This window comes from Rana temporaria, chromosome 9, assembly GCF_905171775.1.
Source record: "Rana temporaria chromosome 9, aRanTem1.1, whole genome shotgun sequence".
NCBI classification, from domain to species: domain Eukaryota; kingdom Metazoa; phylum Chordata; class Amphibia; order Anura; family Ranidae; genus Rana; species Rana temporaria.
In genome coordinates, this window is record NC_053497.1 from 30,751,508 (window position 1) to 30,771,293 (window position 19,786).

Genomic DNA, 19,786 nt, shown 5'->3' on the forward strand with positions numbered 1-19,786 from the left:
AATGAAGAAACAAATCCAGAGTATTTTCGCTCCAGGAGGTAAATGATCGATTCAGACTCCCATGGAATCAGAAATAAGGGAAAGCCCCATAGTGTGATACCGTTTTGAAAGCGGATTTATTAAAAAGTAAAGTAGCACTTACAATTATGTAGAAAAATTTGCGCGGTATGTGTAATGGGGGAAAGCGGCGTCTCCTCTGAACTTCTCCCGTTTGCTAAACTCTGTGGTTGCGCATCTCCGTAACAATGTGTGATGAAGTTCCACTCAGCTAGGCCACACCTACGTGTTTCGTCATCAAAAGATGTTGTCTGGGATCCTTTTGGTGGAGGAAATCTTTGTCCTTTAATTTGACGCAGATCACTATCCATTAACTTTATTGCATTTAATCTTTCCTGATGTGGATTACACTTTATGTACTTTATTATAACCCAACTGGAATTCTTATGTCACAGTTGTCTGTCTCACACCAAATTTTTCACTTAATAATTTTCACTTAATATTTTGGTTTATTATTGTTCATTTAGCGCTGTACCTTGGTTTTTATATTGTTCGTTTACTTTGGGTATCTTAGGTAATTGGTACCGGCAGCTTTACCTCCACATTAACGTGTGGTTATTTTCAAATTTTTTGTTAGCACAGTGTTTTTTCCTCCCTTGGAAAATATTATAAGAACTCACTGACAATATTATAGAAGCCAGCAATTAAACTGATTCTGGTCTCAGTTTAAAAGCAGACCACTGATCGAAAGATATTGGTTGACGCCGCTATTGACTGGCCCCAGAAACCCATTGCTTTTCAACATGGCCCTCAGTAAAAGGTGATGGTTTCTGTGGTAAGGTTGCCTGCAGACAATAGTGGTGGTACTCAGGAGATACTGAGGCATGTTATTAGATTTTGTACTTTCCGACTGAAAGCTGAAATCCTCTTCAACTCAAAAAGGATCTATGAGTTACAGATCAATGCTGGTGAATGGAATCACTCTGATTTTTTTAATTCTCCTCCAGGAATGGAGAAATCTTTTTGCCCTGAAGTCTCATTCAACCTAATGCATTTCACAAGAACTTTTAAAGCCTCGTACACACTATAGGTTAACCAGAGGACAACGGTCTGAAGGACCGTTGTCATAGGTTAACTGATGAAGCTGACTGATGGTCTGTCACGCCTACACACCATAGGTTAAATAACCGATCGTGTCAGACGATGACGTAAAACACAACGACGTGCTGAAAAAAGTTCAATGCTTCCAAGCATGCGTCGACTTGATTCTGAGCATGCGTGGATTTTTAACCGATGGTCGTGCCTACTAACGATCGGTTTTGGTCTATCGGTTAGGAATCCATAGGTTAATTTTAAAGCAAGTTGGCTTTTTTTTAACCTATGGTTAAATAACCTATGGGGCCCACACACGATCGGTTTTGACCGATGAAAACGGTCCTTCAGACTGTTGTCCTCTGGTCAATCTATCGTGTGTACGAGGCCTAACAGACCACTTTGACTTGACTACTGTTAGTGAGAAGATCTGAGAACCACAAAGATCTCACCACAAAAATCACAAGAAGATCAGAAAGTGTTGATTGAGTCAACCTTCTTGAACCTATCACAAGCCGAAAACTGTATCAGACTTGGCTGCCTAAAGACGGTAAATGCCAAAACACAAGTTTTATGCTGGATTCACTGCATTCACTAATCTTCATGCATCGCCGTATTCGTATTTATTAGGCTGCCAACATACCACAATGCAGGTTTTCATGGACCTTCAGCATTTTTTTAGATGCAGCCTATTTAACAGATGGGGCACATCTCTGCATTATGGTGTACTAAAATGCACCTGTATTGTGTGCTGGCTAGGTGAGTTGAAGTGGCATTCAAAATCAATGACACAGCAACACACTGTGGCCCGGATTCACGTACATCCGCGTATCTTTGAGCGGGCGTAACGTATCCTATGTTAATTATGTTAATTACTCGTGACCCGACGTGATTGACATTTTTCACGAACGGCGCATGCGCCGTCCGTGGAATTTTCCAGTGTGCATTGCTCCAAAGTACGCCGCAAGGCCGTATTGGTTTCGACGTGAATGTAAATTACGTCCAGCCCCATTCACGGACAACTTACGCAAACTACGCAAAATTTTCAAATCTGGGCCTGTGTCTTTTTGTGTGCGCTACCATTTCTTGCATTAACAAGTGGTATAGCAAGTGTTTACTGCATGTAACTGCATGTAACTGCAACGTAATAGTGTAAATTGATCCTAAAGGGTTTACTCTTTGTTAAGTGTGTTTTACTAAGAGAGAAAAAAAAAAAAGATGTCTAAGCTCCTACTCTTGGCCGAAATTGTTTTATTTTTTTCCAGCTAAGCTGTCTCTTAAAACAGTGCAAGTTCTCCCTTGACAATTATAAAAATATTCCACTCCTTTCTTGATAGTGATGGAGAAATGGGGAAGATATTATATAAGGATGGGAAGAATTGTACTGACTGTATATGTGACATTATCACTGACTCCTATGGATCCTTAAAAATATACATATTTGTGATTGGCTCTGAATGGTCACACAATATGGATCAATGAACAGTAGTGTGTTTACCATACCACCAGCCAATTACTAGAGAAGTAAATGGTTGCAGTTTTTTGGGCTTAAGCCCCATTAAGCATTAACATGCACAGTGAGAGTGGTCCTTAACACATTCAGCTGCTAGAAACAAAACTTTGCAGCTGAATGGAAATACATTTGGAGTTTTTAATACCCATCTGCCTGCCCACTATACTGTATACCATGACATCAGTTGCCATGGCCAGTACAGATGCCAAGCTGGCCAGCTTCACAAAGGAGATATTTGGCTGCTCCTGAACTTTGCACACATGCCCTTCCCGAATAAACCAACATTAATTAGATTATCTAGCATAAAAAAATACATCCCTCTTTATTCTAATTCCATGAGCTGCAATTTATTCAATAGAAAGGTTAGTGCTATATGAAGGAGAAAATAGCCAAATAGAATGCAAACCAATACCAGACCAAATCTCACTAGAAAGTCAGGTCACCTTATTCCAACAAAATAATGCAACAGAATGCACTAACATTTCACGCTTTTGGCCAGTCTAGGAGGATGTTATTTTGTCAAGGTTAAGCATGTAAACTTCATCTTTAAAAGGGCCTGTTGCTCCTATACAGAGCTGGTAGCCATTGTGTGTGTTAAAACTACTCAGTTTTGTCCTAGTGAACTGATAGACTATATATTTGGAAATACTGGGCCAGCCAGCCAACAAAATGGCTACCTCTTTCTGGGCAGTTGCACATTAAGATATGAAGGTCACCTTGTATTGCTGGGGTCATCAAAAGTTTTGTGTCTTTATTAACAGATACAGGCCCTAATTCACCAAGCTGCATTACTGTTTAAAGTGACCTTGTCAAAAATCCAAAACAGACATAATTGCAAGAGAAGAAACTTAATACTTACCTTTCCCTCCACCCATACCACTACAATGCTGCTCTGTTCAAGAAAAAGCCCCTGCTGAAGTCCAATGGAAAATGTGATACCTCTGGGAGTGTCAATCTCTTCCGTCCCCTGCAGCACTCACTGGTTCCTCCCACCAAGTCGATCAACACTCCTGAAAGTGTTGGTTTCCCAGTGAACTTCATCTGAGGATTTCTCCCAAATGGACCAACAGGAAAGCTATAGAATCTCTTTGTTTAAAGGCATTCCTGTTTTTTTTTTTTTTTTTATTACAGAGTTGGTTAAAGGATTGCAAAATAACTCTTAAAGTCTATTTGAACTTAATTGCTTAACCAAATAGGATTTCTAAATACAACATGTGATAATACTGGATTGAAGGCAACTTTAGCATGCCTTCTGCACCCTTTGTTGTGCCTTAAATGCTATTGCAGCTTGATAAATCAGGGCCACTGAGTTTGATACTGTATATAAAGCTAAAGCAATAGAAAAAGAAGATGCCTATAGCAACCAATCAAAGTTAAGCTTTATTTCTATTACTGTTAAAATTTGACTGACTGCAATAGGAACGCATCCATTTTTCTTTGCTGCGGTTTGCAGAATATGCCCCTCTTTTCGGTCTAAGAGCCCCTTACCTCCATTCCATTCACTCTATAACTCTTCTTCACACATTTCACTCATGTCTTAAGTTTTTCTGGCTTCCTTTTTGCCTCTCCAATGGGCTACAAGTCTGATAGTCCACCTATTTTTCCTTTTATTTTGTGACACTTGAAACGTCCTCTCCTTTCCTTTATTTCTCAGCTGAACGGTATTCCACATCCTTAATTCATAGCTGAAAAATACCCCATGAAACTCCTAGTTTACCCCTATTTTACCCCATAACACCCAAGATGGCACCTGTATTACTTAGAACAAGGGAGAGGGGATTGGGGGACGGAGCGGACGGGGTTGAGGACGGGAGATTAAAAAGCACTGTGGTGGATGGGAAAAAGGAGAAGAGTTGGTATGAAAAGACAAGATGGATAACAAAGAAGAGGAATCCAAACTAGAAAAGTGAAGAGGGTAACTGGACAAGAGGATGCAGAAGAATTCTGGCAAAAGAAGAGGGAAATATGGAAGGGGGACGAAGGTAGAATGGAACAAAACAAAAAGGAAGACATTGAAAACATAAGACATAAAAATGAAAGTGTCCAAATCAGAACTGAAGAAAGTAAACTTTAAGAAAGTGTCAAGGGCACAGAGAAGTCTTGGTGGATTGGGCTGTCCTTCAGTTGCCCCCGCAGGTGCCGTAACGATAATTCAGTTACCCCAGTCATTTTCATGGTGCTGAGCTGCAATGATAATAACCACTGTGAGGATGGTACACAAGACCATGGCTGCGATCCCAATGGCCAGGCTGATGAAGGAGAAATTCCGAGCTTCGCGGGAGGCAATTTCTGCTGACATAATATCTCCTCGAGCCAGAGCTGTCCTGACCTGTGGAACCACAAAGAAAAGTTATTTTCCAGTTATGCCATTTGTGATAAACTTCCTTTGTACAAGTATTAAATACATTTAAGTTAGCGTCTTCCATACTTTTTCCCTGTGTCATTCCATTTTATTATACCCAACTTCATTTTTGAACGTATTTGTTTTAGTTTCTTTGCATGTATGGATTGCATGGGTTGTTACAGACGTGGAGAAAATGTCATGTCAATAGCACCTTTGGAACTATATTTACCTAGAAAAATGGTGACATGCTCAACACTTATTTTACCCACTGTATCTAATGCCCCACCTCAAATATTTGTATTGTAAAAGGTAAGCTTAAATGTTTCCTCTTCACTGCACATAATGACCTTCACTTCAAATGAAAGAAAACCCTATCTAAGCTACTCCGCTTTCGTTGGAGCGTACAGGATGCTGAGTACTTTCTTTTGCATGTTACAGGGTCAATTTCCAAGCACTAGCGCTGTGACATGAGCAGCAGGGCAGTGAGTCCACCATACCATGAAATAGCAGGTATTGTCTACGCTCTTGGTGGCAGCCTTTAATTTGGTTAAATGTTTATCTATGAAAATACCTGCCAGCCTTGATTTTTATTAATTTCAATGTAACAAGTTAAAAAAGAGTGAAGGCAACAGACATTACAGACAATATGTACTCCTGACCCCTGCACCCTGTGATTGAGCTCAAGTTTTGAGCCTCTCCCACTATTGGCACAATTTTACCACACCCACCATTTGCCACGGTCTGTATAGCATGCCGCTATTAGCTACACCCACCACCCCACCTCCTTCTCCACCCTCATTCTCAGGAATGATGTCATTCAAACTTTTCCAGGTATTCATAGGCTCATGCCTGAAACATATATACATTTTTACAGGAGGCACAGTGATCTCCTGGCACCATGTTTTTTAAATTTCTTCAGTTACATAGTTAGTCAGGTTGAAAAAAGACAAGTCCATCTGGTTCAATCATAAAAATAAAATAAAACAATCCCATATACCCAATTCTATACCCACAGTTGATCCAGAGGAAGGTGAAAACCCCCAGCAAAGCATGATCCAATTTGCTATAGCAGGGGAAAAAAATCCTTCCTAACCCCCCGAGAAGCAATCGGATTTTCCCTGGATCAACTTTACCTATACATTTTAGTACCCAGTCATATTGTATTTACTTAGGAAATAATCCAGGCCTTTCTTAAAGCAATCTGCTGAGCTGGCCAGAACCACCTCTGGAGGGAGTCTATTCCACATTTTCACAGCTCTTACTGTGAAGAAACCTTTCCGTATTTGCAGATGAAATCTCTTTTCCTCTAGACCTAAAGAGTGCCCCCTTGTCCTTTGTGTTGACCATAAAGTGAATAACTCAACACCAAGTTCACTATATGGAACCCTTATATATTTGTACATGTTGATCATATCTCCCCCTTATTCTTCTCTTCTCAAGAGTGAATAAATTCAGTTCCTCTAATCTTTCCTCATAGCTGAGCTCCTCCATGCCTCTTATGAGTTTGGTTGCCCTTCTCTGCACTTTCTCTAGCTCCCTGATATCCTTTTGAGAACTGGAGCCCAAAACTGAACTGCATATTCCAGATGAGATCTTACTAATGATTTCTACAGGGGGGCAAAATTATCTCTCTCTCTCTGGAGTCCATACCTCTCTTAACTACTTCCCGACCGCGCACCGCCGTTCTACGTCGGCAAGGTGGCTGTCCTAGGCGAGAGCACGTAGTATAACGTCCTCTCTTCTAGCCGCCACTAGGGGGCGCCACTAGGGGGCGCGTGCGCCCCCCGCTCGCCCCCGACTCCCGTGTGTGTGCCCGGCGGGCTCGATCGCCGCCGGGCACCCGCGATTGCTCGTTACAGAGCGGGGACCGGGAGCTGTCAGCGGGGGAAATGCTGATCTTCTGTTCATACAATGTATGAACAGAGGATCAGTGTTTCCCCTAGTGAGGCCACCCCCCCCCCCCCCCACAGTAAGATAACACCCAGGGACATACTTAACCCCTTCCCCGCCCCCTAGTGTTAACCCCTTCACTGCCAGTGGCATTTTTATAGTAATCCAATGCATTTTTATAGCACTGATCGCTATAAAAATGCCAATGGTCCCAAAAATGTGTCAAAAGTGTCCGAAGTGTCCGCCATAATGTCGCAGTACCGAAAAAAATCGCTGATCGCCGCCATTACTAGTAAAAAAATATATTAATAAAAATGCCATAAAAATACCCCCTATTTAGTAAACGCTATAACTTTTGCGCAAACCAATCAATAAACGCTTATTGGGATTTTTTTTACGAAAAATAGGTAGAAGAATACGTATCGGCCTAAACTGAGGAAAAAAAATGTTTTTTTATATATTTTTGGGGGATATTTATTACAGCAAAAAGTAAAAAATATTCCTTTTTTTTCAAAATTGTCGCTCTATTTTTGTTTATAGCGCAAAAAATAAAAACCGCAGAGGTGATCAAATACCACAAAAAGAAAGCTCTATTTGTGGGAAAAAAAGGACGCCAATTTTGTTTGGGAGCCACGTCGCACGACCGCGCAATTGTCAGTTAAAGCGGCGCAGTCCCGAATCGCAAAAAGTACTCTGGTCTTTGGGCAGCAATATGGTCCGGGGGGTAAGTGGTTAATACAAGAAAGGACTTTGCTTGCTTTGGAAACCACAGCTTGGCATTGCATGTTATTATTGAGCTTATGATCTACTAAAACCCCCAGATCCTTCTCCCCTACAGGTCCTCCCAGTTGTACTCCCCCCTAGTATGTATGATGCATTCATATTCTTAGCCCCCAAGTGCAAAACTTTACATTTATCAACATTAAACCTTATCTGCCACTTAGTTGTCCAATTAGACAGAGCACTGAGGTCGGCTTGTAAATTGGCGACGTTCTTTAAGGACGTTATTCCACTGCATAGCTTGGTGTCATCTGCAAAGACTGAAATGTTACTTTTGATCTCAGACCCAATATCATTTATAAAGATATTGAAAAGTAAGGGTCCCAACACTGAACCTTGGGGTACACCACTGATAACCTTGGACCATTCAGAGTAAGAATCATTAACCACGACTCTCTGAATTCTGTCTTTCAGCCAGTTTTCTATCCATTTACAAACTGATATTTCCAATCCTGTAGACTTTACCTTACACATGAGCCGTGTGTGCGGAACTGTATCGAACGCTTTTGCAAAATCCAAGTATATCACGTCCACTGCCACCCCTCTGTCCAAGGTTTTACTTACCTCTTCATAAAAAGAAATGAGGTTTGTCTGACAACTTCTGTCTTTCATTAATTCTATGCTGTCTGTTGCTTAAAATATTTTTTTACAGCAAGAACTCATCTATGTGGTCTTTTATTAATCTCTCCAGTATCTTCCCAACTATAGAAGTTAAACTAACACAGGGGTCTCAAACTCAAATTACCTGAGGGCCACAAGACAAGTTTTCATATCCCATGGGGGGCCGCATGCAAACTTTTAAACTTCAAAAACAGTACTGTGTCAGCGAACGCATTATTGACCCCCAGCACTGGTGTCAGCCGACGCATTATTAACCCCAGCACTGGTGTGAGCGGACGCATTATTATCCCTGACCACTACACTGCACACCGACCACTACACTGCACACTGACCACTAAACACTGCACACTGACCACTAAACACTGCACACTGACCACTACACTGCACACTGACCACTAGTACACTGCACACTGACCACTACACTGCACACTGACCACTACACTGCACACTGACCACTAAACACTGCACACTGACCACTACACTGCACACTGACCACTACACTGCACACTGACCACTACACTGCCCACTGACCACTAAACACTGCACACTGACCACTACACTGCACACTGACCACTACACTGCACACTGACCACTAGTACACTGCACACTGACCACTACACTGCACACTGACCACTAAACACTGCACACTGACCACTACACTGCACACTGACCACTACACTGCACACTGACCACTAAACACTGCACACTGACCACTACACTGCACACTGACCACTAAACACTGCACACTGACCACTACACTGCACACTGACCACTAAACACTGCACACTGACCACTAAACACTGCACACTGACCACTACATTGCACACTGACCACTAGTACACTGCACACTGACCACTACACTGCACACTGACCACTAAACACTGCACACTGACCACTACACTGCACACTGACCACTACACTGCACACTGACCACTACACTGCACACTGACCACTAAACACTGCACACTGACCACTAAACACTACACACCCCACTGACCACTACACTACACGATGACCACTACACTACACACTTACCACTGCATACTGACCACTATACTACACGATGACCACTACACTACACACTTACCACTGCACACTGACCACTACACTGCTCACTGACCACTACACACCCCACTCACCATCAGGGCACAGCACATCAGGTCACAGAGCCCAGAACATCAGGGTACAGGGCACAGCGCACATCAGGGTACAGGGCACAGCGTACATCAGGGCACAGCGCACATCAGGGCACAGCGCACATCAGGGCACAGCGCACATCAGGGTACAGGGCAAAGCACACATCAGGGCACAGCACATCAGGGTACAGGGCACAGCACATCAGGGCACAGCGCACATCAGGGTACAGGGCACAGCGCACATCAGGGTACAGGGCACAGCACACATCAGGGTACAGGGCACAGTTCATCAGGGCACAGCACATCAGGGTACAAGGCACAGCACATCAGAGCACAGCACAACAGGCCACATCAGGGTACAGGGCACGGCACATCAGGACAAGGCACATGGCACATCAGGGCACGGCACATCAGGACAAGGCACATGGCACATCAGGGCACATCAGGACAGGGCACAGGACACAACACATCAGGGTACAGAGCCCAGCACATCGGGGTACATGGGGCACATCAGGGTACAGGGCACAGGACACAACACATCAGGGTACAGAGCCCAGAACATCAGGGTACATGGGGCACAGCAGGGTACATCAGAGCACATGGGCCACATCAGGGTACATGGGGCACATTAGAAACACATGGGGCACAATCAGGGCACATCAGGGTACATGGGCACATCAGGGTACATGGGGCACATTGTGGTGATTTTATAATCATCCACCACACATCAGGGTACATGGGGCACATCAGGGCACAATCAGGGTACATGGGGCACATCAGAGCACAATCAGGGTACATGGGGCACATGACATCACAATTGGGGCACATGAGGGCACAATCAGGGTGCATGGGGCACAATCAGGGTACATGGGGCACAGGTCAGCGTTTACTTCGTTTTCTTCACATGCAGAGTAAAGCAGGAAGCGTCTGTCATAAGTTCACTTCTCTGCCATGTAACGCTGCGGCTGCTCCCCGCCACCCCGGCGGCCCCCCCTCTCTTCTCGTCCATCCCAGATGATATCACAAGCAAATGGGGATGGACAAGAAGAGAGGGGGGGCGGGGAGCAGCCGCAGCATGACATGACATGACAGAGAAGTGAACTTATGACAGAAGCTTCCTGCGCTTCAGCCCGGACTCCAGCCAAGCCACACCCCCAACGTGTTTCACTCAGTCCCTTGGAGCTTAATTTTAAAGGGGTTGTAAAGGTTCGTCTTTTAAACGGGGGTTCGGGGGGGGGGGGGGGGGGCGGTACCGTCGGATGTTTTTTCACATTAATGCATAGGATGCATTAAGGTGAAAAAACATTTACCTTTACAAACCCTTTAAAGTGACCTATTTAGAAAATAAAAGACGAACCTTTACAACCTCTTTAATCTCCAGGAGGCAGAGCGAAATGTGTTGAGGGGTTGGCCTTCTGGAGTCCAGGCTGAGGCTGCCATCCATCTCACTTAATACACATGGGGCTGCCTTATGATGTGTGGCTTATGAATCTTTTCCTTTGACATTATTTACAAAGGTGGTGTTTTAATTTTGCTGAATAAAGCACGGAGACATGGATGGATGGGTGAGTTTGCTTTGAATATTAAAAATTAATTAAATAGCATTTTCGGTTATTGTTTATGTGGTGACTGACCTACTTTTCAAGTGTATAAAAACCTGTATTTCTGTTGAACAAACAGTCATTCTTTTGGTTCTGCCTCAACATCTTGTCTGTGTACGATGCTTGGGGTAAAAGGGCTGGTATTAGCTCTGAGGCCTTGTACACACGACCGAACATGTCCGCTGAAACTGGTCCACGGACCAGTTTCCACGGACATGTCCGACCGTGTGTAGGGCCTAGCGGACAGTTTTCCGGCCTGGCGGACAGGTTTCCAGCGGACAAAAGTTTCTTAGCATGCTAAGAATCTTGTCCGCTGGAAACCTGTCCGTCGGACATGTCCGATGGTTAGTACAACTCATCGGACATGTCCGCTGCTTATGACGTAAAACCAGCGGCCCGAAATCCCGCGCATGCGTCGAATTGATTTGACGCATGCGTGGAAGCATTGAACTTCCGTGTCAGAGAACGTGCATTGAACTTCCGTGTCAGAGAACGTCGGTGTCTTCTACGTCACCGCGTTCTCTGTCCGCGGGGATTTTGGTCTGATGGTGTGTACACACATCAGACTAAAAGCTCCCAGCAGACATTTCCGATGAAAACGGTCCACGGACCGATTTCATCGGACATGTCTGCTCGTGTGTACAAGGCCTCAGTCTCCCGTAAGGGTTTGAAAAGGCACTGTTTGGCGGAAGCACCTAAGTGGGGTGCCAAACGTTCCTTCACAGATTGCAACAAGTGAGGTGTGCAATAAATGTGTCTGAACAACAAAGACACCGCGTACACACGGTCGGAATTTCAGACAACAAATGTTCGATGCAAGCTTGTTGTCGGAAAATCTGACGAGTGTATGCTCCATCGGACATCTGTTTTTGTTCTGTTTTTTTTCTTTGTCTGAATTTCTCACTTCCTGTTCCTCCTCAGTAAGCTTGTCCCCATCATCCAAACCGTTCTAGCTGAGGGTTAGTCAGCGTGCTCGGCCCCTCCCTTGGGACTACATCCCTGCGGGGAGACTCTGTGAACACAGGGATGTAGTCCCAAGGGAGGGGGCGAGCACGCTGACTAACCCTCAGCTAGAACGACTCGGATGATGGGGGCAAACTTACTGAGGAGGAACAGGAAGTGAGAAATTCAGACAAAGAAAAAAAAACATTTAGAAGGGAAATGGAAGGAAAAGGTAAGTGAACCAACAATGCACTAGCTTAAAGGGGAGGTTCACCCTATAAAACATTTCTAACACTACATCCAGCCCAGTTCTGCAAATAAAATTACACTGACCTTTTTTTTTTTTCGCCGTAGATAGCGTTTAGCCTTAGAATTCACCGCGGCTTCCGGGTAGGGAATCCCGCGGGAGTGGGCGTTCCTATTGACATGCCAATTGATTGACATGCTAAACGACGGCGCACACAGCGCGTCACGACTTCCCGAAGGAAGCTCGGGTCGGCTCGGCTCTATTTGGCGCCTGCGCACCGGCGCCGAATAGAGCCGAGCCGACCCGAGCTTCTTTCGGGAAGTCGTGACGTGCTATGTGCGCCGTCGTTTAGCATGTCAATCAATTGGCATGTCAATAGGAACGCCCACTCCCGCGAAATTCCCTACCCGGAAGCTGCGGTGAATTCTAAGGCTAAACACTATCTACGGCAAAAAAAAAAGGTCAGTGACATTTTATATGCAGAACTGGGCTGGATGTAGTGTTAGAAATGTTTTATAGGGTGAACCTCCACTTTAAAGAAACCTATTTAGAAAAAAAAATAAAAAAATGTACAACCCCTTTACAGGGAAGTGGCCCAGACTGAGCAGCTGTGGCATTTGCCAAAGGGGGTGATGAGCCGTGGGCAGCTCAGTTTTTATCATGTCTGATTTCATAAAACAGGAAATCACACAGCAGAATGTGCATATCCTTTGCACGCTACCAACTGCCAACGCGAAAATGAGTCAGCAGTACCACCAGTTCACAGCACTCTTCAATTTAGCAAAGTTAGGGGCACAAATGTTACATTCCTATATTCTGTCCTTCTGAGATTGTTTTTAATTGTTTAGCTGCTGAAACACAACCTATCAATACATGAATTGGAACTTGGGGCAAAACTTGACCATTACTAGGCAGATCCTCAGGCCTACTAAACAATCGATTGTTTTCTTTTTTATTTATTCCGGTGCATTGCCATGAAATGAGATTTACCATGGAATGAGATGGTCCGCCTCCATCTCATCCTATTGGCTCACTCATGTCACGTGACAAAACATCAGTCACAGCTAGGCTATCATAGGGAGAGGATCTCCTCTCCCTGTGATAGCCCGATAGCACTGTCAGCAGCGTGCCTCCCGCCAGGCTCAAACTTGTGTTGGCTCAAACTTGTGTTGCATACACACGGTCACACAAATGTTGTTGGAAATTCTGACCGTCAAGAACGCGGTGACGTACAACACTATGACGAGTCGAGAAAAATTAAGTTCAATGATTCCGAGCATGCGTAGACTTGATTCCAAGCATGCGTAAGATTTTTGCCCATTGGAATTGCATACAGATGATCTGAATTTCCGACAAGAACTTTTGCCGTCGCAAAATTTGTGTACCAGCTCTCAAATTTTTGCTGTCCGATTGGGCCTACACACGGTCGGAATTACAGACTAGTAGGTAGATTCAGAGACATTGGTGTAAACTTGCGGAGGCGTAGCTTGTTTAGGCTACGCCGCCGAAAGTTAGCGAGGCAAGTACTTGATTCTCAAAGTACTTGCCTGCTAAGTTACGGCGGCGTAGCCTAAAGCGGGCGGGCGTAAGGGCGCCTAATTCAAATGTGAGTAAGGGGGCGTGTTTTATGGTAATGGGGCTTGACCTTACGTTTTTGACGTTTTTTTTCAACTGCGCATGCGCCGGGCGACCTACATTTTCCAGTGTGCATTGCGGCTAAGTACGCCGCACGGGCCTATTGATTTCGACGTGGACGTAAACGACGTAAATCCCTATTCACGGACGACTTACGCAAACGACGTAAAAATTTCGAATTTCGAAGCGGGAACGGCGGCCATACTTAACATTTGCAACGCCACCTAGGGCCCAGCTCTGACCTTAGGCGGCCTATCTCGTTAATCTACGCTGACTTATGTTTAAGTGTATTCTCAAACAGAGATACGCTTAAACATATCTAAGATAGGACGGCTTGCGCCGTCCTATCTTAGGTTGCACAATTGAGGCTGGCCGCTAGGTGGCGCTTCCATTGCGGTCGGCGTAGAATATGTAAATTAGTAGATACGCCGATTCACGAACGTACGCCCGGCTGACGCAGTACATTTACGCCGTTTACGAAATGTACTGCGTCAGCCGGGCGTACGTTCGTGAATCGGCGTATCTACTAATTTACATATTCTACGCCGACCGCAATGGAAGTGCCACCTAGCGGCCAGCCTCAATATTGCAACCTAAGATAGGACGGCGCAAGCCGTCCTATCTTAGATATGTTTAAGCGTATCTCTGTTTGAGAATACACTTAAACATAAGTCGGCGTAGATTCTGAGTTAGGTCGGCTTATCTACTGATAAGCCGGCCTAACTCTTTCTGAATCTACCTACAAAAGCTCACATCGAACTTTTCTTGTCGGAAATTCCGATCGTGTGTACGCAGCATTTTTTGGCTTTATTGCTTGAAGAAACTTGAACAGGAGAGGGGTTAGGCCATGGGACACTCCAAATGCTCAGTAACGTCAACAAGAGGACAGTCTACACCTTAAGTAATTATCATGCCTCGTACACACGCTCTGGATTTCTAACGGCAAAAAAGTCAATCGGGAATCCCGACGGGAAAAAAGAGAGCTGGTTCTCTTTTTTTTGCCGGCGGATTTCGGCAGTTTTCCCATCTGAAAAACTGCAAGGGAGCATACACACGGTCGGGATTCCCGGCCAAAAGCTCCGGTCATGTGCACGAGGCATTAGGCTTCATGTACACTGGACGTTGTTCAACCTCTCCTGAACAATTTAACTTGACAGCTAAAAATCAGCCACGTTTACATGCTGCGTTTAGCCGCGTTTATCTGCGTTTGTGTCTAGAAGCAGTTTAAAAAAATATATATATATTTAGTTAAAAAGAAAAACGTCTGTAAACGAAACGCGTTTGGCGCTTCAACTGCCTCTAAACACAGCTTCTGAACGCATTTTTTTGGGTTCAAGAAAAAGCCTCTAAACACAACTGCCTAGAAACGACTATAAACGAACCAGTGTACATGTACTTATAAGATAACATAGAAGAAAGTTCAGGAGCAGTTGAAAAAAATGCCAAACTGCTCCTAAACGTCCATTTACCAGCAGCAGTGTACATGAGGCCTAAGGGTTGCACCGATACCGATATTGGTGCCGATACCAAGTATTTGCACGAGTAATTGTGCAAATGCTCCCAATACCCGAAACTGATACAACATGAATGGGCTCAAATCACACTCTCAAGAATTGCATGCAATTTGAACAGGAATGCAGTGCGATTCCTGTCCATATCGCATGCATTTTCCCCCACCGCTCCTGCGTGAACCAACTATGGAAAAACAGGAAAGCACCATCTAGTGCAGTAATGAGCAAACAGTTTATTAGAAAATGATCTCGTCAAATCCAAATCTGCATAGTGTCCCCATCCCGCCGATGATAGAAAACCACGGCTAGTTGCGGTGCTCACAGGGCTGGAGGGGATGTAGGAAGTTCCAGGACCCCTGTAAACCAGCTTGGAGCGCACATGTGGGTATAGGGTGGAAGTGGTGTCAGCTTGGGGGGTGGACCGCCTATACACCTCCTTCAGCCCTGTGAGCACCGCAAGTGGCCGTGGTTTTCTATCATCAGCGGGACGGGGACACTGTGCAGATCTGGATTTAATGAGATGTGTACTTTAAATGTGAGTTGTTATAAAAAAATAAAATAAACTGTTTGCCCATTGCTGCACAAAATTACGCTTTCCTCTCTTTCTATACTGGGTTCACACAGGAGTGGTGGGGGAAATCGCATGCAATTCAGACAGGAATCTCACCACATGCCTGTTCAAATTGCATGTGATTCTTTGCAGTGCGCTTTGAGCCCTTTCATTTTGTATGGACTCAAATCACACTGCAAAGGTATCAATACTCGGTATCAGCGAGTACTTGGTCGAAAGTATCAGTACTTAAACTTGCTGGTAAAATACTGTTATCGGTGCAACCAGTGGCGGCTGGTGCTCAAAATTTTTGGGGTGCCATCAATTGTCACCACTGTGCCATGCCATCAAACGCAGCCACTGTGCCATCAATTGTCACCACTGTGCCATGCCATCAAACGCAGCCACTGTGCCATCAATTGTCACCACTGTGCCATGCCATCAAACGCAGCCACTGTGCCATCAATTGTCACCACTGTGCCATGCCATCAAACGCAGCCACTGTGCCATCAATTCGCACCACTGTGCCATGCCATTAAACGCAGCCACTGTGCCATGCCATCAAACTCTGCCACTGTGCCATCAATTGTCACCACTGTGTCATGCCATCAAACGCAGCCACTGTGCCATGCCATCAAACACAGCCACTGTGCCATCAATTGTCACCACTGTGCCCTTTAATTGTCACCACTGTGCCCTTTAATTGTCACCGCTGTGCCCTTTAATTGTCGCCGCTGTGCCCTTTAATTGTCCCCACTGTGCCCATTGTCCCCACTGTGCCTATTGTCACTGATGTGCTCTGTAAAGTGCCCCTTTCCCCCCTCGCCCGGCACTTACCTTTACTGGAGTCAGCCATCCACGTCCCTCGATGTCTTCTACCGCCCTCGATGACTGACAGGCGTCTCAGCCAATCAGGTTACCGGTAGCCAGAATAGACCAACCTGATTGGCTGAGACGCCTGTCAGTCTTATACAAGGAGCGCATCCCTAGTGCGTTCCTTGTATAAGCTTCCGGGACCCGAGGGCTGTACTCGAAAAAGCCTATCAGAGCCGTTGGCTCTGATAGGCACTTCTGTACAGTCAACCAGCTGCCGTTATTCAGATGGCCGGACATGAGCGCCAAACCATCTGAATAGAACAGCGACAGCGGCGATAATAACATAGATTCGTGCAATGCATAAATCCATGTTATTAGACTCAGTGGCGGTGAGAGGCAGAGGGGGCGGCGCTCCAGCGCCCTCTATGGACGAACCGCCACTGGGTGCAACCCTAATAACTATTAATAGTGAACAGTCTAAGGCCTCACAGCCTGAGGACCATGAGGCAAGGCAAATCTCTTAGGTATCTGGTTACCTTGCACCTATGCGCATCTACTGCAGAACTTAGTAAATGAGATGAAGCTTTGCCAAGAATAATCAATCATCAATCGCATGAAAAGAAAAAGAAAAGAAAAGGCATTTTTGCTTGCACATTTCATTAGATGATGGAAGTCAGTAAATCCACTCCATTGTTTTCCCATTACACTGGCATAGTTGAGAAAGAGAAAACATAGTGAAAGCTATTTGCTTTAGGCCTCTCTAAATGGTTCTCCAGAAAGTCCATCAGGAGTGGTGCAGGGAGAGGGAGATGTAAGTATTCATTTGTTTGCGCAAATCTGGGCTTTAGTTATTGAGCTCTGTTAACAGCATGGCTTTTTTCTTAAGAGAGCAGCTAAGAAGGGCAAGTAAAATTATGAAACAAAGCCTGCTGGCTCAAACAAAGAATATTAATATACAATCATTCTTATTTACCTAACTAAAGTAAAAAGTTTTAAAATGTTACTTTTAGTCCAACTTTATAGAACGAATATACAGTACATGTCCTTAAGACCCCTTTCACACTGAATCGTTTTTACAGCGTTTTAGCATTAAAAATAGCGCTATTAAAACGCTCTTCATGCATCTCAATGGACCCTTTCACAGTGAGTGCTGCAAGCAGCATCTTTGGAGCAGCTTTTGGGCGCTGAAAATAAACGCTCCAAAAACGCCTCTTTCCATTGAAATGAATTGAAAGCGCTTTAAAAACGCCTTACCCTTTCACACTGAGGCGTTGCACTGGCGGGGCGTTGAGAAAAGTCCTGCAAGCAGCATCTTTGAAACAGCTTTTGGACGCTGAAAAAAACGCTCCAAAAATGCCCCTCTCCATTGAAATGAATTGAAAGCGCTGTAAAAACGCCTTACCCTTTCACACTGAGGCGTTGCACTGGCGGGGCGTTGAGAAGTCCTGCAAGCAGCATATTTGGAGTAGCTTTTGGGCGCTGAAAAAAAATGCTCCAAAAACACCCCTCTCCATTGAAATAAATTGAAAGCGCTGTAAAAACACCTTACCCATTCACACTGAGGCACTGCAAAAACGCCCTAAAACTTTAGGGTCTTAGCGGTGCTTTACCAGCGTTTTTCGGGCGCTGGCAGTGTGAAAGGGCTCTGAAAGCACTCGGTCTTTCACATTGGGATTGCAGATGAGGCTTCTTTCAGGCGCTTTACAGGCTTTTTTAACGCCAAAGTGCCTGAAAAACGCTTGAATAACGCCCGAAAAACTCCCCAGTGTGAAAGGGACCTTAAGGAAGCTGTCCGGTTCTATGCTACAGTTGCTTTTTCTTATTGGAGAGCCCAATGAAGCATGGATTATCAACAACACACACAGGCAAGTCAGGCAATATAAAAGATACAGCAGAATTGAACTGAACATAACAAGAGATGGGACTTACCTGCACAGCCTTGATAATGGCGATCACACCAGTGGGCCAGAAGCAGCAGATTGTGGTGAGCACAGCAATCGGCATGTAGTCATGAGGCGGGCGACGAGGTTCTAGTAGTGCCAGTCCCGGGGGGATCTGAGGAGGGGGTATGCCAGGCTGCGGTGGGACATTTCCAGTTTGGTATTGCTGATGGACAGAAACAGCCAGTAAACAAATATCCAATATTGTCCTGCAGACAGTTATACATGATTAATTTCTTTAAAGAGAATCGGTTTCGAAAATTATAAAATCGTCTTTGTTTTTATTGTACAAAGAATATTAAAGACCCTGTGCCATATTCTCAGAAGAGTTACGACGGTGTATCTCAGGAAACTCCGTCGTATCTCTGTTTTTTGACCCGCGTATCTATGCGAGTGATTCCTAGAATCATTTTCGCATAGATACGCTGTAGATCCGACATGTTTAAGTCACTTACACTGTCGGATCTTAAATGTAATTCTCCGCTGGCCGCTAGGTGGCGTTTACGTTCAGGTCTCATTTGTTTATGCAAATGAGCCTGATACGTCGTTTGCGTAAGCGTAAGGTTACCCCTGCTATATGAGGGGTAACCTTACGCCAGTCCGCCGTATGCCATGTTAAGTATGGCATCGGGTCCGCGTCGTCTTTTCCCGTCGGGTACGTCGTTTTCCTAAGTCGTTCTTGAATACAACTTTACGTCAATGATGCACACGTCGGCGTCATTGACGTTTTCCGTCGAGAACTGGAGCATGCGCAATGGGCTATTTTAAGCCCGGCGCATGCGCAGTTCGATCGGCACGGGGGCGCGCTTAATTTAAATACAAGACGCCCCCTTTGAATTATGCAAGGATACGCCGGGCCTTTTACACTACGCCGCCGCAAACTACGGAGCAAGTGCTTGAGGAATACGGCACTTGCTCCAGTAAGTTGCGGCGGCGTAGTGTAAATGGCTTACGCTACGCCCGCGGCAAAACTACAAGAATCTGGCCCCATGTCACACTTTCTACCCTGTGGCTGATGAGAAAACGCCAGTGGCAGGATCACTTGGGAGGACAGAGCAGGGAGTGGCAACACTCATCTGCTGGCAAGTGTCGCACCCTTACCAGCTAGATCAGGGGTAGGCAACCTGGGGCCCCCCAGCTGTTGTGCAGATACATTTCCCATGAGGCATTG

The 19,786-nt window shown here is 45.1% G+C and overlaps 1 protein-coding gene across 1 annotated transcript in view; it reads right to left on the reverse strand.

Moving 5' to 3' along the window:
* Positions 1 to 4,657: 4,657 nt before the first annotated feature.
* The window catches only part of PRRT1 (proline rich transmembrane protein 1), a 43,997-nt gene continuing 28,868 nt past the window's right edge, over positions 4,658 to 19,786 (reverse strand). Inside the window, exons 3-4 of the mRNA XM_040323062.1 lie at positions 18,605 to 18,781; positions 4,658 to 4,931 (exon numbers count right to left, since the gene is read on the reverse strand). Of these exons, the coding sequence (XP_040178996.1) occupies positions 4,755 to 4,931; positions 18,605 to 18,781 (354 nt within the window). The 3' untranslated portion in view covers positions 4,658 to 4,754. The remainder of the gene's footprint in view (positions 4,932 to 18,604; positions 18,782 to 19,786) is intronic.